The 24,085-nt window shown below is 38.1% G+C and overlaps 1 protein-coding gene across 3 annotated transcripts in view; it reads left to right on the plus strand.

Annotated features, from left to right (window-relative positions):
* LOC149176028 (P-loop containing nucleoside triphosphate hydrolases superfamily protein) overlaps window positions 1–24,085 on the plus strand; it is a 150,004-nt gene that overhangs the window by 44,640 nt on the left and 81,279 nt on the right. For 2 of the 3 annotated variants that reach the window (XM_089419835.1, XM_089419836.1), the window contains exons 3-9: window positions 4,753–4,869; window positions 4,999–5,081; window positions 5,629–5,769; window positions 5,899–6,050; window positions 6,176–6,306; window positions 6,573–6,695; window positions 6,915–6,988. In XM_089419835.1, coding sequence (XP_089275961.1) covers window positions 4,753–4,869; window positions 4,999–5,081; window positions 5,629–5,769; window positions 5,899–6,050; window positions 6,176–6,306; window positions 6,573–6,695; window positions 6,915–6,988 — 821 coding nt within the window. Of the gene's footprint in view, window positions 1–4,752; window positions 4,870–4,998; window positions 5,082–5,628; window positions 5,770–5,898; window positions 6,051–6,175; window positions 6,307–6,572; window positions 6,696–6,914; window positions 6,989–24,085 lie in introns of those variants that run through there. The other variant, XM_089419837.1, reaches the window with a different exon arrangement.

Below are 24,085 nucleotides of genomic sequence, written 5' to 3' on the forward strand. Positions count from 1 at the left end.
CATCTGCTGCATCGGTTTTCCCACATTGGGTTTTTCTGGGGACAATTGTCCAAAAATAACTGTGTTGATGTTTTCTGTGTGTGTGCTAGAATTTCTCTCTTTACGACATTTTATTATCCGCAGTAATTTATTGTGAAAATTGCAGTAGTAAATTTATTTGATATTTGCCTAAGCAAATAAACTGCATAATCAATTTGACAGTTAGAAGAATATTTTTCAATTATTGCAATAGATGAAATTTTCACATTGTTCGTTTGCAAGAATGTATTGTTGCTTCATTGCCCCCTTCTTCACATAATCTTTGATGAAGCGGTACTTGGTCTTAATGTGTTTTGACTTGTCATGAAACACTGGATTCTCAAAGAGCTTGGTGCAACTTTTATTGTCACAATGAATGATAGTCAGCTCCAATTCTTGATCGAAAAGCCCAACAAGAAGTTTTCAAAACCAAATGACCTTACAAGTTGCGAAACTATCTACCATGTACTTGGCCTCAGTTGAACTCAACACAATAGATTTTTGTTTTCTGTTGAACCAAGAGACTTCTCCTGATTTTACAATGGAATTGCACCCATAAGTGCAATTCTTGTTAGTTGTATCGCCTTCGCAATTTGCATCAGTGTACCCCTCTAGCTTCACTCCATCTTGTTGAGTGTGCCTCGACCCATACTCGATTGTGCCTTGAAGATATCTCAAAACGTTTTTCGTAGCCACCCAAGGAACTTGCTTAGGCTCCACCATAAATTGACTAAGTGTGTTCACTGCAAAACAAATATTTGGTTTGGTGTTGACCAGATACATGGGAGAGCCAATTAATTGTTTATATAAATAAGGGTCCATTGCCTTTGATCTGGAAGTGTCAATCTTCGAGTTGGTCACAAGTGGCATGGACATGGGCCTTCTGTCTTGCATCTTGAATCTCTTCAGAATCTCAACTATGTACTTCCCTTGCCAAAGGAATATCTCTTCCTCTTTCTACCACATCTTCAAACCCAAAAAGTAGTGCATCAAACTGAAATCCTTGATCTCGAACACTATTGCTAGGTCTCTTTGTAGTCTGCTATGAGCTTCTTAGATCTTGTGAGAAATAGGTAATCAACATATAACACCAATATGATAGGTTCCCCTTTTATGTGAACGTAATACAAGTTCGAATTTGCCTCGCTTTGGGTGAAGCCCACACTCTGCAAGTAGCTGTTAATCTTGGCATACCACACTGTGGGAGCTTTGCTTGAGCCCATACAATGCTCTCCTTAATCCGCACACATGGAAATCCCTCCCATGCACCTCAAAACCCTCTGGCTGCTCAATGGAAATCTCTTCCTCAACAACACCATTGAGGAAGGTTGTCTTCACATCCATTTGGCGAATCCTCCAACCCATTTGTGTTGCTATAGAGATAACAATCCTAATGGATGAGTACCTGGCTATAAGGGCAAAGGTCACATCATAGTCAATTCCTTCATTTTGTGAAAACCCCTTAGCCACAAAATAGGCTTTGAACTTCTCCATGTGGCCATTTGCAGCATGCTTGATCTTGTACACTCATCTAAAGCTTGCGATTGAATTGCCCTTTGGTCGCGACACTACCTCCCAAACACTGTTCTCCATGATGGAAGAGTACTCTGTCGTGGAATCCATTAATGCTTGATGCTCGGATGCCCTTGAAAATTGACAAGTTCGATCTCAGTCAACTAACTCATCAATGCCATGTAACTGGAATAACACTAAGGAGCCTTGCGTTACTTACTGAATATATTGGAGTACCAACATACTCTTCCTACTTGACTTGCTCGCTTTTCACTCCAATTTGTGTGACAATGCTCTGAATCTGTGTTGTTTCAACCTCAACGGTAGGTAGATCTGTGCCGCAACACTTTGAGGAGCCCTTTCTTCCTTGAATTTCATGTTCTTGCTTATCACTGTCTTCTTGAGCGCAAGAATGTAATCTCGATAGGATTTTGAATACTTGATGTACCCCACAAGAATCCCCTTCTCTGTAGTAGGTTCTAGCTTCATTCTCTTTTTAGATGGAATGTGGCAATACACAAAGCATCCAAAAATGTGGATGTGTCTCAAATCTGGTTTCTTCCCCATAAATGCCTCCTCCTCAATATGCCCAACACCTTGTGTGGGCTTCTATTCTGCAAATATACGATAATATTGCTAGCCTCTGCCATAAAAACATAGGTAGCTCCTGAGCATGAAGCTTAGCCTTGGCTGCGCCAACAATAGCCCTGTTCTTCCATTTTGCAACACCATTTTGCTGAGGGTTATATGGAACTATCTACTCCTTCCTAATGCTCTTCTATGCACAAAAGTCCTTGAAGGCGTTAGAGGTGTGCTTGCGTCCATTATCGAACCTTGGTGTCTTGATCTTTCTCCCGGTTTGGTTCTCAAAAAGAGCCTTGAACTCCTTAAACCAGTTGGAAACCTCGTCTTTGTTCTTCATGAAATAGATCTAGGTTTTCTTGGAGAAGTCGTCCATGAAGGTCACATAGTAATGGTACCCATTTAGGATACAATTGACAAGGGTCCACACACATTTGTGTGTACTAGGTCCAAAATCCCTTTGGCTGTAGTGTCACTGCTTGAAAAGTTGGTCTTTGTGTACTTGCCTAGTGTGCAGCCCTTGAACGTCTCATGCTACTCGACCTTCAACTCTAGTTGCCTTGTCAAAATCTCCTTGAGCACATTAAGCTCACTATGATGATGATGAGCCATTCTTTTATGCCATAACTCCCCCAGCCCTTTGCTACAACTCAACAATGCCTGGGTTGGCTCAAATTGCAGCTTGAACAAACTGTTGTTCCTGACCCCTATCACTTTAGTTGTCCTGGAGTTCTTGGGTTGAATGTATACTTTGTCCTCCTCAAAGGTTATGATGTAACACTAGTCTTCCAAGGTAGCAACTAAAATTGGGTTCTTGGTCATGCTCAGAACGTAAAACACATCACCAACAAGGGTTTGCCAAAACTGTTTACATGCAAAAAAGAAACCAACTAGCTTGGGCGATGGTAGCTTATCTATGAGAAGAGATATGATGGCTACATGCTTAGAGAACTGAGTGACAATGAGGATCTGAGGCCTTTCTATCATGAAGAAATGTTGAGAAACCCTAAACATCCAAAACCCTAACCCTAGGAGATGAAGCGGCAAAATCTTGTGGGCCCCGCTGGGGTTAGTTGGAATGTCAACATCCCAAGGTTATAACTTTGGCATATGATCTCTGTTTGGCGCGCACGATACCTTGTTAGAAAGATCGATCCGAGGACAACATCTTTCAACTGAAAACGGTATGGTTGTGTGCGTCTCGTTTGCCCGTTTCTCAAGAAAATTCTGTTTAGGGCCTCAAAATGGCTCTGGAAGTTCAGAACCCGAAAAACTGCCAAACATGGAAAATTGCCGAAATAGAAAACTGTGCTGGAAATTAAATTAGGAAACTGAAAGGAAACAATGTTGGGGATACAAGTGGAATAGGCGGGTGGGACTCCAGGCAACAGTCTTGTATTTCAATGACAATATATATGTTCAATTTGAGAGGAATTAAAGGCAAAAATGCAGATTTAGAGATGAAAGTGGCTACTTAGAATACCGAAATTGAAAGGCTGTCTTTTGAGCACAACATGTTTGCACAGATAATTACTGACTCTGTTAGAAGCCCTAATATCTCTGTAGGATCTTCCAAGGATGCAGCTGTGGAGGAAGATACAATACTTTAGGTTCAGGGAAACATGGAAGCTGAAGAAAGTGATGAAAAGAGCAAATTGGAGAGCAAGAAGAACATCTGCAATGGACAAATTTTCAATCATATATTTCAGGTTTTATGTTTTGCAAATCTAACTATATGCCAGGAGTCAGGACAGTTTGTTTGAATTTAAATTACCAGGAATGATAGTTTATTGAGGATGATTATAAATGGGAGGAGGGTTTTAGACAGCTCCCTTGCATATTTTGTGTCTTTTGAAGTTTGAAAACAAGACTCTTCTTTTGGATAATATTAATCTGCTGTATCGTGATTCGTGTGGCTGCAGCTAATCTTTATTATACTCTTTATCCATTTTGGTTAAAACAAAGTATCTCGTCTTGGAGATATGGTACTGGTATGCTTCTGAATCAGCTGTTATTTTCTCTTTCAACTGCTGATAGATGTCTTCGAAATTAGTATCAGAGAAACACACTCTATGATAATACTACGGTAGAGACTCAACACTCAACTCCTTTTCCAAGAGGCATCCTCCGCAAAAAATAGGGAATGAGCATTCCCTTATCAAGCTATTCAGCAACAGGTTTTACTTGCTTTTTAGTTGAAAAGTCAAATTTGTTTAACTTTGTTTGAGATTTTGAATTTAACAAGGGTCTGATTGGTGGTCAGTGAAAAGATCCACTTCAGATATGACATTACAAGTTTTTATTGTGAAAATTCTCTTGTTTTTGTATGTGTAAGTGTATCCTGAAAGAACTAACATTTGTGTAGAGAGGGACTGAAGGATAAATAAATTGTAACCATAGAGAGGCCTTTAGTAATCTTCTGACTAATCTTTAAGAAATAGTGATATTGTGTCAAAATTATACACTTGGTGGGATCATAGCTTTTAGAACGGATGTCATATCAGCTAGATTTTTTTTAATTACTGTGCATTTTGATAGCATTGTTTAGCTTGCACAAGGTGTGATGTATGCTAATGTGTTTGATTGGTGATATATATGGCTACAATCTATTTAATGACTATATGTGCATTTCGTGTGCAGGTTCTAATGTTTCCTGATTTGCTAGACGACCAAGCTGTAGCAAATGAATTTGTCCCCTTTCTTATTGAAGTTGAGAAGTCACATGAAATAACTCTTATGGAAAAACAACAATATCTGGTACTATAGAAGATTGATGATACTAAACTGGTTTTCTTTGATAGTTCATCACGATTTTTGCAAATTTAAAAAGGCAACTAATTTCCAATGGACACATTTTAAATTATAACTTTCTTGCTGAACTTTTAGGGGGTTTATGCTCTTCTGTTTCTTCAAAATACAGAAGTCCGAGCAATTGGTTTTCGGCTTGCTGGAATTCTTGGGGACATAAGGTATCATCTACCATCTAAAATTCAAAAAGTAATTGTTGTTTATTTGTTATTCAAACAACAATGCGGTATAGTTTTGATCAAATTCCATAAATACAAGAGACTTTGTATAACAAAACAAATACAGTAGTTGCATTGGCTATGCTTATTGACAATTTTGACTTTATTTTATTCTTTTGACTCTGCTCTTTTCATACTTATAGTTGATGTGGTACTCCCACATTCTTGTTCTGACTTAACTTTGGAAATTGCTTGTTTTTTTTCAATTTTTTTCAACCTATGGAAGCCTTACCTTTTTTCTGTTTATCATTTTCCTTATTTTCTTGAAATGGCTACACTGTAGAAGTGATCAACATGCCTTAACATTCTAATGTGATTGTTGGAAAGATGCTAGCACATTGTTACTACAGTCAAAATAAATGATTGATCCACATTTTTGTTAAACTGAAGAGAAGTAACGCATCCTTACCGGATCCTCAATAATTCTGGGAATCGATAAACAACCCTTGACATAACTTCATTGTTTTTGTTTTGTTTATTTCCTTTTCAGGAAGACATCACGTTTGGAGCCAGTACAGCCATTAGTGAAAAAGTTTATCGATTTTCTGAACAATTCTCCTCCCAACAAGAAGATCTCTAGACCAAGGATTCAATATGATCGGGAGTCAGTGTGGTTAGGAATTAAATCATTGTATGTGCTTTCTAATACTGCATCAAAAAGGGAATCTGTCTTATAGTTGGTTAACATAAATGTCATGCTTTTGTGATTCATGCTGATTCCATGATTTTGTTCCTAAATTTGGGTGTTTCTGCTGAAAAGGATTGGCTTCCTTTCCCCATCGGTGTTTGAGGAGGGCATTATAGAACACTATCCCATTTTTCTCAGCATAGTTCTTAATCATGTTAGTGATGATAGTGCGAAAGACTTTGCACATGCAGTTGATATTCTAAAGCTGTTATTTAAAATCCTAGGTATGTTCTTATTTCCTAGTTTCTAAGATGTGAAGATTTTGTTTAATCTTTTTTGCATTGCTTAGTACTTTCTTAGCATTCTTGCATTTTTGTTTTAAAAATTACTAATGATTAAATCAATGTAGGATGCAAACTTTGGCTGAAAACAACATTTTCACCCAGTGTGATGCGCAACACTCTTTTAGGTCAGTGTTTTCACACCCGCATTGAAAGACACCATAAAGCGATTTTTGATTTGTTCGAACCATTTCTACAGGTATTTTGATTCTCAGCTATTCTCACTCACTCATTCTCTGTCTCTCCCCCTCTCTCACTATATATATATATATATATATATATATATATATGTAGATATATCTGTGTGTGTGTGATCCTTAAGCTGCCTAGATTTTTGTAATTACTTGTTTGGACTAGTTTCTAATTGTTGAATATTAATATCAGTTCATGGTAACCTAGGATTGTGACTATGCTGTCATTTTTCTTGGATAACTGGTAATGACTATCTCATTTTACATTTGTCAGTCACTTGAAGCTTTGCAAGATGGAGAATATGAAAGACAGCGTCGCCATTTTTTGTATTTCCTTCTATATCAAGTTAGTCATAGCAGCAATTTTAGTGTTTTAATGAAGAAAAAGGCTTGCCAGGTTAGCATATTTCCTTCCTGTATATCTTCTAGTTTCTCAGTGTCGTATCTATGGTAATGCAGCTTTGGCTATTGACATGCCTATATTATTGATTCCTTTTCCTTCAGTTTTTTCTAGATTTCTTTGCAATGTGTTTATCATCTTTTGTTTTAACAATGCTTCTTGGCATATCTATCTATATGTGTTTTCATACTAGTCATGCTCTCTATGTTTTTCCAGATAGCTATGTTTATAGTTGGGCGCGGTTACAAAATGGTTCCACCTTGCCCACCTTTCGAGTGCGCACACATGTGGTATGATTATTAGTGTTTAGCACATAATTTTTCTATAATCATGTGGAATAATGTGCCATACCTTTTAGTTAGATTGTTCACTATTAATAAGTTTTTGTTGTTCAGTCTCTATTTCTAACAAACTACCTTTCTCCTAATGGAAGTCTTAAAATCTATGTATGCTTGATATGTACCAGCAATTCTCTCTTTTGTTGACACTTGTGTTTGCAAACATTCGCTCATGCTCCAGAATTGAATGTGACAACATATTTCTGATAGTTCCCCTTGAGCTCTTCCCAAACACCATGGAGGAAAGATAACCATCATTCCAACTCTTGTGCTGGTACACCAACCCACCCTCAAATCAACTGAATGGTTAATTCAACAAATTGGATTCACTGTTTCATAGAAAAAATTCAATTTCCTACAAATGGATGTATTCTGATAGTTTGAATGATACTCAAGTGCACTGGGCATACCTGGAAGTAGATCAGCAGCCATTTTCTCCAACCATGCTTGACAGTACTCTAGATATGTGAAGGAATGCTCATCTATTTACTGTGAAATGTTGTCTTCATGCTAGCTTCAGTTTTTCCAATCGATAATTATCATGCCAAATACAACTTCTTCAAATCTACTGCGAGTGCTATACCCACAGATAGATCATAATACTTGTTGCCAAACCGATCACCTGTTAAACATAAGACTCTAACATACATCTTCTATTCTTTCTCAGTACTCATTGGAGTGTGTGTGTATTGAACGTTCTTTACATGAAAAAAGTCATCTGCTCTCTTAGGGAAATAATTGTGTCTTCTAGAGGTCATCATCATTACATTCCATGGAATTAAATTTAATTAAATAATCTTTGTTTGCTGTGCAAGTCCTATAAATGATACTTTTTGTCCATTGTTGAGCAAGCCAGTTCAACACTGGCAGAACTTGTGACATTAAATTTATTAGAGGCAATATCAAGACAACCTCAACAATAACATTTCCAGGAGCATATTTTATGTGACTATGACAAACACTGATGACACCTCCTGACTTCTAAATGACACATCATGATTATGTACCCAGTTTTATATTCGGGACTTCAACCTTATGCCCATTTACATGTCGTAATTGACTCTAATCTATTGAAGTCCCTCTCTTTGCCCACTTTGCAAAATTGCTCAGAAATTAGAATTTACCCAATTGAGCTTCAACCCATTGATTGATGATACCTCGCTAAAGTCCTTAGGAGGCTACACATAGCTCTCTGGTCCTTGAGAAATTCCCCACATCTTGTTATTTAGAGTTGCTCCAGTTAATGATTCGAAACTTAATGCTACAAAATTCCCTAGCATGTCAACATCTTTAGACCCTTAACCGCTGGGATTATGTCTCACTCATAACCTTTGAGTTTTCAACTACTTAAAACTTACTTCTGCATGCTCGTCATCTTTGAGTTGACATTGGGGGTTTTAGCATATGCTTAACCTAAGTAACTTGGTTCCAATATGAATCTGAATTAGAAGATGAAATTTGAAAAATAATTGTCAGAGCAAAAAAAATATCTTGTGAAATTCATCATTATTTTTGAAATAAAATAAAGCTGTTTTATTATGATTTGATATACTAAAATAAATAAAGTCAATTAAATAAAGTCGATTTTCTTATAACTTCAAATTTGATAAAAATGTGCTAAAGTAAATGTCAATACATGGGAAAGCACTATATGTGGATGTTTGTAGCCCATGCAGGTACTTCTGCACAGGCCTAAGTGTCTAGGCATGCAGAAGTCGCCCACAGTTTCCTTAGATACTTGCTCAAGTGTGAGCTAGTTGTTTTTGAAACTTAGCCTAAGTTAGACCTAGGAAAAACACATAAGTATTATGTTGGCTTATTGAGCTAAGCAAAACTTAGTAAAAGTAAAGTAAATTAACTTAGTGATTATACTTTAATCTCAACCCTTAATCTCAAGTGAGGCAAGATCTAGTTTCGGCTGTCAATCACTTTGGAGATTAGGGTTAGGGATTTAGCTCAATGTAAACTTAAAAAGGCAAGGCTAGGGAGAAAGGATACACACCATACAACAACACAAGATTGAGAGAAACATATTAGTGAGTGTGTTGGGTCCAAGGAAGGGGTGGCAAGCAGATCTAGTTTAGCCAAGGAGGGTCTGATTAGCTAGATCAGATCCAATGTTGTATGTAATTCCTCAGTTGGGCCATTTTCCTAGGAAGGGAGCCCAAGTCAGATGTTTAATGAAGAACTATGACTGGGTAAATTTTGTGTCATTTTTGTGATTGATATTGGTAAATTCGTTTTCCGTTGAATTTTATTTGTTAATACCCTAGTTGGTGCTTTTATTCAGTAGAAGTAAATTTGCTTATAACTAATTTCTAGTTTTCTAGCTTAAGAAAACTTAACAAAGTAGATTAATTGCATGTCAAATTTGTAATTTCGAAATGTTTTACAAAAATGAGGGAATATCAAAACGCTGTGTCATGTTAACATATTTCTTTTCTTGGAATAAATACAGCTTCCAAATATCCCTTCTTCTAAGCTGTTTTCCTTGAATTGCTTGCTAATATTCATTGCATTAAGTGTCTCTGGATTTAGCATCTTAATGGCCTTTAAACATCACTCATGATCTCCACATCACTAATATATATATATATGTGTGTGTGTGTGTGTGTAAAATGGTCTAGGCTTCAAATAACATGTTTCCACATGCAAAGGTATATGCATCATATTGCATGTACCATCAATTATTTCCTATGTTGCACGAGTTTCTGGAGCTGGGGAACTTGGGTATGGGTGTTGGGAACGGCTAAAAGTTTCCCCAAAATTTACAGGAAATGGCTGATCGAAAGCGACAATATTATGTAATTAAAAAAAAAATTAATTATATAATTTTTTTTATATATATTTTTAAACTTTTAAATTAACTTTTAATATTAATATTAATAATATCAATTCAATAATCAAAGTTAATTTATAACTTCATTCGAGATTTATTGAAACATATAATGATATTTTAATAATAATTCAAAAAAATAAATATATATTCATATTGAATAATAAAAAATTCATTCCTTGGATTTTTATCAAAATTGTATGTAAAAAATCTACAAAATTAACTTCTTCCTTTTAAAAAAATATAACTAAAAATCATTCGAAATATGTTGCATATTAAAATCTAAGGAAATTCCCATCATTCAATTGAAAATTAAAATCTAAGGAAGTTACCCTCATTCCATTTGTTTCAAAGAAATCTGAACTTAAATCATGATGAACTTTTTCAAAATTTCAGAAAAGTTTATAAACCCAAACATAGATTTTATTTATATACGGTGATAAGTGCGAAGGAGCGATATCTTCACGGTGGGTCAATTTCTCTTAAGGGAAATGCGCGTTAGATTAGTGTGCAGACAAATGGATGCCGCAAGCTATGGAGTACTGTAAAGGTTATCAAAAGTTGTCTGAAAATGTTTTTTCTTGTTTGCATTCGGTAAAGTATAAGAACGAGTTTGTGTCTTGATTGATGCTTTTTATTTATTAGTATTGTATACATTTTTAGAATTCTATAAACCCTAAAGGATCATAAACTGTAACCTTTTCCAAAATTTAATAGATCAAAGGATTGAAAGTTTACTTCATTGTGTGTGTTTTTCATTTCCACTTTGCAAAATCATACCTTCATCCATTCCCCACGACATTAGATTCAATCTATTCTATTAGGCCCTTTAAGCGAAGTCGCGGGTTCAAACCCGATCAAATGATGCGAATTGGATACCATTTGATGTAGAATTCCGATTGATTTAGTGCAGTGGAGGGTTTCACATAACGACAAAAGCAATGGGACACCCCTTTTCTTAACGAAGACGTATGATATGGTGGATGACCCGACCATGAATGATATGGTGTCATGGAGCGCCGAAAGCAACTATTCTATTGTGTGGAATCCCACTGAATTCTCCCGTGTTCTCCTCTAGGTTCATCAGGTAGTTGAATACATATGTAAGTATGACTGTATATGAATGTTTAAAATGCTCTGGAATAGTAAATTGATTGTTGGGAGATGAAAACACCGCTCCCACATTCCTCGATAAGAGTCACCAATGTGACAAAAATGTGCCCCCATTCCTGTTGTCGTTCCCCATGAAAATGGATCATTTCGCTCCTGTTCCAAAGCTCCCGGAAATGCAATAACAGCTGGAACAGGTTCCTAGATGTCGGGAGCGGTTCCCATGTAACTAAGGTTATTTCCCATGTCTTTGAAATAATCTTCCATATTATTAATTGCCATTGTTCACGTTCATTAATTATGTTAAGTTTAGGAATTTCCAAAATCTTATTTGAACTTTATCAGAAGTCTCCACATAAAATGATTTTTTCCACATTATTTCCAATAGAGGCATTTTCTAGAAAGAGATTTTTCCTACTATTTGCTACAAAAATGATGTGAAAAGTGGCTAATCTTGATTCGTAAGGCGCTAGTTGTTGGAATATTAAGCAACACTGAGGTGGTGGGTGGTGGGGGTGAATCAGTATTGAGCACTTTTAAGTCTTACAAATTACCTCAACAGGAAGCTCCAACTTCCAAGATTCTCCAGCAACAACTGGAAGGAGGTTCCAATGCCTTGATTTATCAGCTCCAACTGATAGGATGCGCCAACACCTTGGTTTTACGAGCTCCAATTGGAAGCAGGCTCGAAGAGCCTGCAATTGTTGAAAATTGTCAGCTCAGGGATGAATTTCCTTAAATAAAATCTCATTTCCGTCAATTTTGGAGTGACTTTCTAAAAATAGAAATTCATGTCTAGCATCTCAAGTATGACTTTCCAAAAATAGTAAATCACCTTGCATCAATTGGTAATCAAGTATAGTTGAAGGAAAATCACTTAACTTATCATTAATTAATCCTAATTGTTCAATATCGACTTAATCATTAATATTATTATTATTATACTTTATGATACTATGATATTATTATTAAAAAGAATTACCAAGTCACCTTTCTTTCATCACCTCAATCACTTTGCACCTCTCCCCTTGATGACTCACATGGCACTACGTAACTCTCTCTCTCTCTCCTAATGATACATTACACTCTTGCTTACACACTCATTAAAGACATGGCATATTCTTACACGCATTAAAGGCATGTCATAAAAGATCCCTCTTACGCTTTCTTTAATGCATATGTTACACTCTCCTTAACTAAGGCATGCATATCTCTCTTAATGGCATAAGTTACTAAGGCATGCATTCCTCTCTTAATGGCATAAGTTACTAAGGCATGCGTTTCTCTCCTTAATGGCATGAGTTACACTCCCCTAAATGGCATATGTTACTCTTCCTCAAGGCATGCGATTGCTCCTTTTTGATAATAATTGGAGGTGTCTCATGTCTTCTCACCTTACTACTTGTGCATTGTGAAAGAAGAATTCGAACTTGAGAGAGAGTTGGAGAGACTTAAAGAAGATTGTGAGAGAGAGAGACTTGGAGAGTAAGAGCAGAAATTGGTGAGCCAAGGTTGATTCAGTGCTTCAATGTTTTAGTGTTGATTCAGTTGAAGGGAAGGTTGATTCAATGTTTGCATCTGCTGCTGCTACCAATGATCTTCATGCTACAACTTGTTTAGATTTGGGTGAACTTACTCATTCTCTTGATTTCTCATTGTACTTTATATCTCTACTGAACAATTGATATCTAATAGAAGAATAATTTGGTTATATTTTCCCCTTGTGGGTTTTGCATGGTCATTGGACCTAAATTCTCTATGTCTCATTTCGTTCTTCTTTGTCTTTTATTGTGCATTTGGTTTATGTTCTATCTACATTTGCTTAACTAATATTGCAATAGAAAGAAGTTTTTGGAATAAGTAATTGCTTCAACATAGAACATCATATTTTTCAACAACAACATCAATTTGTTGCCCAAGCACCACCCTGCCACCTTGAAGTGTTCTTAGGCTCCAGCCTGAAGGAGACTCCAATCTTTACCTTGCACCACATTGCCACCCTACTCAACAATCCACCACTTGCCTTGAAGGCTTGAACCTTCAATTCACCACAATGGATTGCATTTCTTATATTTTCAGATTGGATCCACATTTGTTCAATATAAAATCAAATCAATCTGCTCACTGTCAATCTACAATATTGGCACATGGTCGTTAGTAGCAATACCAACTCTCTCTACACCAAAAAGGATCAAACCCAAGCTAAACAATCCAATAACACTCAATACTCTATGCTCACCAAACAAATCTACCACTGCTCAACATGTATAATAGAAAACCCTAGGAGCATAGAGATAGATCCATAACAAGTCTCTGAGATGAAATTACTGAATCAATAACATCTTGTAAGTAAGACAATTTGTTTACGAAACCAAACCAAACTTTGTCAATCATAGCAGCTTCAACAGTAAACTAATAAGATCAATCCCTGATCTCCAGCTGCATAACAACCTCTGCCCAAAACTTTGAAAACAAGTCCAAAACCATTTGTTCTGTCACACATCATCAAACTCAGATATACTAGGTCTTACTCAAGCAAGTTCTGAGTGCAACTCATACACCATTACTTGGAACTAGCAGACATAAATGTGTCTATATGTTTTCACAACAATGATATCAATCCTTTAATATTTTGTAGCATAGCCGTACATCCTTGAATAACTCTAGCCAACACTTTTCAAATAAGTTCAAAACTCTAATATATGCTCTGTTATGCAAACTCACTGTCAAACCATGTCCTTTGCTCATTACTCTATTCAATACTTCTCTAACCAACAATATATTAGACCTTAATACTAGAGGGTATCAACAAGATACCACTCAACAAGGAAATTGTCATATGCTTGTAGACTTCAACACTTTTCTTCACAACGTGAGCAACAAGATATATACCTTGGCTTAAATACTTCAATGAACCCTACTATCAATAACTCGATCTAGATCATCCTTTACATAGTTCCTGATGAATATGAAATATGGCTTGTATGATATTCATGCCCAATTGTATGAATAAGCCTTGAAATAGGGCTTATTTTGTCTTCCAACTGGCCCTTAGTCAGGCCTTTTGATAGCCCTTATAATACATTTGAATTCTAGGCCGAATTCCATCCTCTTCTGTCGCCTAAGGAAAACCTTTTCATGCCTTTCAAAATAGGCTTGAATTAATGCAACCTTCACAACAAACTCGAATCCAAATTTGACCTGAGATTTGTCACTTAACTCAGTCTTTTCTAGCAGATATATGCCTTAACTCTTGCCTTAAATCTACCACAATTTCAGTCTCAGAACAAGCTTTAGACTTTGCCGAAATTAGCTTTAAAATGTTTTTTGTTTGTTAAGCTTGGTAGATCCTTCTTTTTCATTATAAAATAAGTAAGCAAGTTATAACCATATAGATCCTGGTTAGGTGGTTTCAACTTGCCCATCGGGAAACCAAGTTTGTTGACCACCTAATTGCATTATAAGCCATCCAGTAGCAAAAAATACTTAGTCTATCTATCCAAGCTATATAAACTTGATTGTCATGTCCACAACCATATTCTAGCTATATATATATATATATATATATATATATATATATATATATGACTGCAAACTGTAAATTAAAAGCTATCCGCATGAAAACTAATCAAAAGGACTAAGAGTCAACATTCTATTCCTCTTGCTCGGCGTATGCTGTTGTAACCAGGGCCCGATCTTTCACGCTGGAGCCTGGCAGCTCAGTCGGCACGAACATGCATGGGAAATGTTTCTCTATACGGTCCAGGCGACCATCCTGTTTCTACAATTGAAATTGCAGTTTTTGAAAGTCTTGTTTGTAATTTGGAAATTCTTGGACAACAATTGTCCAAATTTGTTCCATGGCTTTGCCCAGGAGGCATTTCATAAGCCAATATAGATATATGGTCTGCATGTATTGTGTCTCTCGGCCTTTGGTGTGTCCCGGATTCAGAATTAGGATCTTCCAATCCTCCGTGTCAGCTGCCTCCACACTTGCTTGGCGATTTATATCAACCTCTCATTCTGCTATGATCTGTTTGATTTCTCCTCTGGTGCCGTCCGCATAAGCAGACGTCGCTTCCTAGATCAGGTTGGCTATGGGCTTTCTCCCACGACGTTTGCTCGTAGTGCTCGGCTCAGCCTCGACTTCGCTCCCCCACGATCTCTTCCCTCGGCCCTTAGCTGTTGTTGCTCGACCCATTGCCTCAATGCCCTTGTACCTTCCAGCTAACTTCTGATGTTGGCTAGAGACTAACCTCTGTGCTTTTCTCGGCCAAGGAAAGTTACCTCTCGGTTGACCTGTTACGGGAACAAGAAACCATAATTTCCAAAACGTTAATTTCTATATTGCTGTCATCCAAAGGTTTTGCCAATGCAACAAATTTGCCACCCACAATTTATGCACATAACCCCCGAACGTAAGGAGCTTCCACCCGAGACTCCCAAGATGCCCCTACATGACCCCTCCCTTACGCACACTCTGATTGGGGTCTTGGAAGCGAGGTGCATGGCCACCTACTGAGCTTGTAGCCAGAGGCCAGGCTTATAGGAACCACACCCCTCATCTCCTTTGCCCCTCGCTGACTGCCTCTACCCCCATTCCCCTTGGCTTAGCCTCCCCTTAGCTTGACTCTGGTCCTCCCAAAGACCCTAAACCACCCCCTTCCCTGCAATCAACTGAAGTTGGACTAGCCAGTGTTCCAAGCATGCCAATTCCCCAATTTCAGAAGACCCCATCTTGCAACAGCCACTCTCCCGACTAACTCCCCTTAGGGGCTTAACGTCGGAGCATTCCAGGAAACAGAGTGGTCTTAACACAAAGACAATTACAACTTCCCTACCCTTGACCCCCGGGTTTGCCAGGCAGACAATAGATTGGAATTCGCTTAGGCAGACTCCCTCCAGACCCAACATAGTAGTCCCCATGCGAGAGAGTAGAATGCCGAAATGGAGAGACACTTGTGCAGACCCCATGGCACTGGGATTATTCCTGCAGACCTCTTTCAAGCTAATCCCACCGCCTCATTTGCTTGCCCCCACAAACCCTGTGGCCCCATGCAAGCCTCAGTTAACAAACCAGATGTAGGGAAGCATAATGGATTGTAGGTAGATCCAGTTAACATATCCGATGGCTCGCATTTGGAGTCGTTGTTTCACCTCGCCTTCCCGAAGTCGCTGCTCCACTTTCGTCGTCGTCACCTTTGTTCTTACACCCTCTGAATTGTTATCCTTCTCTGCGATTAGTAAACTCAGCCGCATGCAATTGCCACCTTCCCTTGTCCTGCTTTCCTTAAACATGCCAATGGCCACCGCACCTTGCGCTTCAAGCGTGTGGGAGGCGGTGACACCATCATTTGATGTCCTTTTCATTATGACAACTTTAATGGCTTTGTTTGCCAGCTCACACCCCAATCGGGGGAGCTTTAAATTATGTTTTGAAATAGGCCTCAGATTAGCTTTGTAAGCCAACAAATAAATGCCTCAACCTTGCCTCATGTCTACTCAGAATCAACCTTAGGAGGGGATCTCTGTCTTGTGAAAATTTCAACTATTGCAGCAACTGAAATTTATTCTTCTAATTGTAAATTAATTAACAGTTTATTTGCCCACACAAACAATGAATAATTCGCAACTGCAATTTTCACCAAATTAAATTATGTAGAAGATAAACTGGAAACTGAAAAAACACGAGCACACACACAATAAATTTGACACAGTTTTTTTTGGACAAAAGTCCTCGGAAAAACCCAACTTGGGGAAATTAGTGCAGTAGCTGAGGTTTTTTATTATTAAGCAGTGGTGAGAAATTCTGAGTACAACTGGAGGCCGAAATTTGGAAATCCTACAGAGAAAATTATTGGCAAAAATCTAGTGAGGAATTTTCCTCACCCCATAAGCAATCCGGGTTCCGACTACCACCTCCAAGTGAGCCGTCCAAACAACTTTTGCACAGGCCTGCACCACCTTAGTGCAGTCCCTTCCACGCTCTACCTGAAACAGTTGCTCCTCAAGCCGTCTGCTGTTGACTGAGAAATTTTCTCTCCGGTACTCTGGAAAATATTTTTGGCCTTTGGAACTGAAACCCAACTTCTCTCTAGCGAAATCGAATTGCCTCTTGAGACTTTTGCGCAGCCCTTGCGTCAGCCTCTATGTGGCTATTTCTGCCTCTTTGCAAGCTACTCTCTGGAATTGGGATCTCTTCATCCTGACTCATTGTCCTTGCCCTTCTCTGTCGCTGCTTCCTTCTCTGGCTTGAAATTTTTCGGCAACTGCTATTGCTTTCTGGAGGATCGAAGTGCCTAATGAAATTGATCTAAAGTGCGTGTTCTCCATCTACTCATCGACTTCATTTTATAATCTCCAGTTAGGACTCTAATGACCAAGATTAAACCTTAATCAATCTTTGAGATCATATCTGGATTGATCCGTGTGAGTTTCTAGATGATTCACATGTTTCTCAATTAATACTGATTAATTAACACCTTTTCATAAGTTTAGACTTAGTAAATAATTAAAAATAGGCTAATAATCTAATTGAGACACTTCTAGGTGGAATTTCCAGAAACGATTAATGAGTTGTGGATTACTCCTGTGTTTTAGCCTCTCCACAAAATTTCGAGACTATAACACCTCCGATGCTACAGAAACTAACATGTCTAGCGAAGACACCACAAAAGATGAGATGATTAAGTTCATAAACTCTTTAGGAGACTTGACATAGATGAGCCTCAAACATACCCACAAAAATAGTTTGAATTTCTCCTTTGATTTCATTGTAATGTTTCCTTGGATCATACGAAAGATTGCCTCAGCAAGGTCGAAAAAACACTTCTGATCACGCCTCAGAGAGGTCCGAAATAGGCTCAAACTAGCCTTAGAAAAGGTCTCTATCCCAACGAAAAAACATCAAACAAAGATAAAGCAAATAATCCCAGATAACCCTTGAACAATTCAAGGTTTCGTTCTGCCCTGGCCTCAGATGTAAAACAAATTACTTTATATTAGTGTGAGAGGGGGGAGGGACAATAGGGGGGTCAATTTCCGTTTAAAACCTGAGCCAACTTGTCTCTATGCTCAAAATAAACTCATAAATTTCAAATTTATTTTAGGCCAACCTTAAACATTCTTGATGATGTCATCTTCAAAAACGATGTTCTATTTTTGAGGCTGATTAGATCAATCCACTTCTTCACTTTTGGAGGGTTGACTAGAACACCTCAAGACCCATATAAATTATTCAAGAGTTCCTTAAATATCAATGCCAAATTTTGACTAATCATAAAGCTTCCATTTATCATCCATTTGGGCACCATGACCACACTTTCTGGGCTTCGTTTTTGAGAAGGCATATCTCCTCAACCGCGAGGGGTTATGTGGCACGCCACCTACCATTAGAAATGACATGACAGGCACTATCAACCTTTGATGGTCTTGCTTGCAAATTCATTGATCTTCCCATTCAATTTCCTCAAACAAATGTGGGGCATCATGACCACACCACAAGCGCTTCTAAACTTTTGGCCTTCTCTTCCTACAACGACTTCTTGCCTATTGGGGCTTCCAACTAATGCAATCCACTGACGTATATTAAGAGCGTTTAAAGATTGATGTTGGCATCAATGACAACACCATTTAAAAATAACTTCTTGGATTCATGTTTATTGTATGAGCTTATTGTCAACTCATGGTTAATTATGAAGTTTGCAACTATTTTACCTCTATGAATTGCCTCATTAACCCATGAAATTTGGCTAGATTGCAAGGAAATAAATCAAGGAAAAGTGTGACAAAAGGGCTCCATCAAATTATTTTGCACTTCTACATGATCATTTCTAATGCCCTCGCATTTTCATGTCAACTTGTAGTAAGTTAATCATATGGCAAGTCCAAAATCTCAAAGCTTGTGTAGTTGCGAATGGTTTTTGGAATGATTGATGACCATTGTACAAAATGCCATCAAATTGATGGTAACTCTGCACCACTTTTTTGCAATGGAAACTTCACTTTGCTTTGCTTGAATCTCCCATTGCTCAACAACAAATCATGACAAAGCGGTCTATTTTTCATGCACCATCTATTGCCTTTTTTGGTTAACAATCTGATTTAATACTTAATTTATAAAACCACTAATAATTCAAGAATTGATTCAAATTTTTTGGTGTAATCATGACTTAGATCATCAAGGTTAATGTGTACATTATTATTATTATAACAAAATAATTTTTAGGTACAATTATGAGTGGAAGATTAACTTGCATCTTCACTTTTTTGTAGTGCCCCTTGCTTAGAGGCTTTTATACACAATTAATCTATATTTGTTGACCACTTTGTTAGTTGTTTATAGATTGACAATTTTTTTGGGATATACAAGAAGGATATCACAAGGACCTTGTTTTGCCTCTTTGGGAGCTTGCATGCGACATGCAAGGCATGCATGTGAGTTTCATGCGACATGTAGAGTTTGCATGTTGGTTGCATGCGCGTTTAGAGTGTGCAAGTGGGTTGCATGCTAGATGTCGAGTTGCATGCATGCGGATGAGTTACATGTGGCGTGCATGAGATATGGATGTAATGCAAGCTAAATTTATGACTGATACTTGAGTTAAAGTAAAGAAAGCTAAAGATAAGAAAGTTAACTAAAGATAAGTAATTTATCTTCAGTTAACTTGACGAGTTAATTTTGGCCTTTAGATATTAGCTTAGAAAAGTTATAAATTGAGCCAATGATTGAGGCGAAGACAATTTATTAGCATGAGTTGGAGATTCAGTGAGAGTGAGTATGTGTACAGAGACAGTGAGTTTTAAGGTCGAGCTAGCTATAACAAGACCAAGAGCGAATTAATCAACAAAGAGCACGAGTCATCCAGAGGACGAGTTAGGCCGAGTTCCTTGAGCAATAGGGCGTGGTTTTGCTCAAGGGCTGAGAGGTCAAGTTTTCGTTCGTATACAAAAATAAATCAGCTGGGCTGCACATGTGGGCAAAGAGGGTTCAGTGTAGGTTGTACTAGTGGGTTGAGTGAGGATTTTGAGGCTGAAACTATCGCTGTGTAATTGCTGTAAGAAATATTTGGATTTGGGGTGCATTCACATCTTTAAATGCCCTGTGTGTTGTCATGTTCCCAGGGAGAGGAGAACCGAGGATGTGAAGTTCGAAGAGGAGAGGGCTCTTCGAAAGTCTGGCAGCTTGATGGAGGTTTAGGCACCCATAGTTGAGGTAGTGTACAGATTCTTCAGAGTACAGTTACACAAGTTGGAGAGTAGAGCAGGCATGTTGAGCAGTTTGATGAGGAGGAATAGAAGATACCTCAACTTTAGACTTCTACCACAGTGAGGAAGAGGAACGACTGGGTTGAGTAGACACTAAGAGAGGCCCATGAGTATGTTGTTACTCCATAGTATTCAGTCAGATAGACTAAGGCTCCTAAGTGCTATTCTGGGTATATGTTGCTTATGAGTGAACTGATTGAGGCAGAGTCTTCGAGCTTTTAAGAGGTGTCCAAGCATTACGTATGGATGGATGCCATGGTGGAAAAGTATTCTTCCATCATGAAGAATAACTTGTGGGAGGCAGTGCCACTGCGAGACAACAAGTCAGTAGTGGGCTTGAGATGGTTGTATAAGATTAAGCATGCTGCAGATGGCAGTGTGGAGAAGTGGAAAGCTAGGTTTGTGGCTAAGGGCCTTTCGTAGAAGGAAGGGATCGACTATGACAAGACCTTTGCTATAGTAACCAGGTACTCATCCATCAGGGCTATCATTTTTGTAGTATTGTAGATGGGTTGGAGGATTCATTAGATGGACATGAAGACGACCTTCCTCAGTGGAGTGATTAAGGAAGAGATCTACATAGAGCAGCTAGAGGGTTTTGAGGTGCATGGGAGGAATTTGCATGTATGCAGGTTGAGGAGAGATTGTATGGGCTCAAGCAGGCTCCCAGTGCGTGGTATGCACCTATTGATAGTTATTTGTAGAGTGCGTGCTTCACTAAGACCAAAACCTATATTACATTTAGGTGAAGTTTGAGCTTGACATATTGGTGTTGAATGTTGACGACCTGTTTCTCACAGGGTCAGAGGAGCTCATAGCGCAATGCAAGCAAGATTTTGCAGGATAGTTCGAGATGAATTACTTGGGGTTGATGCACTACTTTATGGGGTTGGAAGTGTGGCAGTGAGAGCGAGAAATCTTCCTTGAATAGAGGAAGTAATAGTTGAGATCTTGAAGCGATTCAAGATGGAGGAATGTAAGCCCATGCCCACGCCACTTACGACCAACTGGAAGAAGATTGATGCTTCCAAATCAGACGTAGTGGACTTGAATTTATATAGAAAATCGATACGCTCTCTTATGTATCTGGTTACCACTAGGCCAAATATTTGTTTCACATTGAACTCACTTAGTCATTTTATGATAGAGCCTAAGCGAGTGTACTGGGTAGTTGCGAAGCATGTTTTGAGATATCTTCGAGGCACAATTGAGTATGGGATGAGGTATATTCAACGGGATGCAATGAAACTCTAGGGATACACTGATGCAGATTGGGTAGGCAGTGCAATTATCTAGAAAAACACTCTAGGGTGCAATTTTAGATTGGGATTAGAAGCAAGCTCTTGGTATAACAGGAAACAGAAGGCAATTGCATTGAGTTCTGCAGGGGCTAATTATATGGCAGCCAATATGGCTCCATGTGAGGTAATTTGGCTTCAGGAACTTCTTGTTGGGCTTCTTGTCAGGAGCCGGATCAGACTATCATTTACTATAATAATCAAAGTTGCATCAAATTCTCTAAGAATCTAGTGTTTCATGACAAGTCGAAACACATTGAGATCAAGTACCACTTCATCAGAGATTGTGTGCAAAAGGGGGCAATGAAGTTGCAATACTTTCCTATAGACGAGTAGGTAGCAAGCATCTTGACCAAGGCCTTGATGAAGGGCAAGTTTGTATTCTTCAGGGATAAGTTGGGTGTTGTGTAGAACACCTTCCTTGCTAAGAGGGAGTTTTGATTTCTGTAGTTGCCAAAGATCTTCAAGCCTTGTCTTAAATGGGACCTTGTTTTTCCTCTTTAGGAGCTTGCATGTGACATGCAAGGCATGTTGTTATGAATAAATAATTCATAAAAAACAATATAAAAATATTATAAAAATTAATTAATTAATTAGTTAATTAACATTAATAAAAATTAATTATGTGAATGAAAGGACAAAAGGCATGACCAATCAACCCTCGTGACTAGACCAACCAACCTTCATGACCAGTCAATGCCTATTTAGGCACACTGTCTGAGGGGATGTAACTCACCATTCAATTTTTAATAAAAATAAAAATTACTTATTACACTTACACTCAGAATCTACACACAACAATTACTTACTGGCGTCTTCACTCCTAACAATGGTATCAGAGCTTTTGATCCTCTCACCTGCATACCAATCTAACCATTTCTTCGGCTCTCTCCAACACCATTTCCATCCACGCACAGTCGCACCACATTTTTGCTCCACCAATCAGGCACTGTGATTTCGCCTGTTGTTTGAATGAAACAACACCTTCTTTCATTCTCAGGCGGCTGCATTCCTTTAACCCACGCCTTGCCCATGACCACCATTCTCGATACTTCCACCCGATTCATTGCCACTTCTCTGTTGCTCCTCAAGCCCAACAACCCTAACATTGAGTCTTTGGCTCTGTCGTTGTTCAGACGTGATCATCTCGTGTGCCCCCGTTTCTCCATTCTCGTCCGCTGTGTCCTCTTGCTCGACCACCTGCCGTACTGTGCTCCAAAATTGTTCGCTGCATCGAATCCTTGCAATGATTGCCCCGACCAAATCGCTGCCACTTTGTCTGAATCATGTCTCCCTTCTCCGCTGCAATTCGTCTGACCGTCGCACCCACCAACACACAGTCGTCGTTGTCTCTCCACTCATCGTAGTCTTTGTGCCATTCGACAAATTATCCTGCCCTCGTGACCCATCGTTCTCCTTTTCACTGACTTTGAACCACCACGTTTTCCGTGCCACCCATTCGTAATGTTTCACGTTTCAACTGATAATTAATATAGTTACGGTGGTCTAACATTACATATAGATTCAACTGAATTATGTATATTAATCAATTAATTAATTATATGATCTTTTAATTATATAATTAATTAATATTTAAATTAATTATATAGTTATTAAAAAAAGCTTTATTAAATTATATTATTTATAATTTTATTTTAGTTAAAAAAATTATTATTTAGAAAAATTGGTTCCGTCAAGAATAAAAGGAACAAAATGGGAAATAATAATGATGATGCAGAAAAATATCAAGAAGAACTCGATAAAGTATGATGTTGCCTTGACAATGTTGAAAAGAAGTAGGAAGAGTTAGGAGAGGGTCAAAATAGGCTAATTGCGACTCAAGAAGGAATGACAAATGATATTAAAAAAATAAATAACATTGAGAGAATGTTGCAAGAAATGCAGATCCAGTTAATAGGAAGGGGTAATTCATTTTTTAATCCTTCAATAAATCCAGGACCAACACAAAGTCCTAAGACTCCGGAAAGCGAAGATTTTGAAAATTACGAAATTCCGCAAATTAATGAAATTCTACAAATGCCGCAAGTACACTTCTGAGGAAGTCAATACTATACAAAATTTCTCGAGAAAAGACTACCAACGAATTAAAAGAGAATTACCTAAGTATGATGGTAAGGATCATAGAGGCGCTATTGTTTGGGTTAATAAAATGGAGGCCATTTTTGAGTCAAACCCACCAATAGGTGAACGAGAAAAAATCATGACCACATCTAATAATTTGGAAGCTGACGCATATGATTGGTTCCTATGGTGTTCCAACAAATGTGAAGCTCGTTCATTTATTTGGAAGAATTTTGTCGATGCCTTACTAAAAAGGTTTCATGAGGTAGAAGAAGATGACATCTATGAAAAATTCATTAATCTCAAGCAAAAAGGGTCTGTAAGTGATCTGAAATCACCCGTAAATGACCTCAGAGTAATAATGAAGGTATTACAGACTCAAGTGCTGGGGTGTGCTTATGTTATTTTATGCAACGGATCGATAAGATTGCGAAATACACAAACACTGAAACAGTA

This window comes from Pinus tabuliformis, chromosome 4_1 (genome assembly GCF_031772625.1).
Source record: "Pinus tabuliformis cultivar Carrire ecotype Pingquan chromosome 4_1, CPIR1, whole genome shotgun sequence".
Classification (NCBI taxonomy): Eukaryota; Viridiplantae; Streptophyta; class Pinopsida; order Pinales; family Pinaceae; genus Pinus; species Pinus tabuliformis.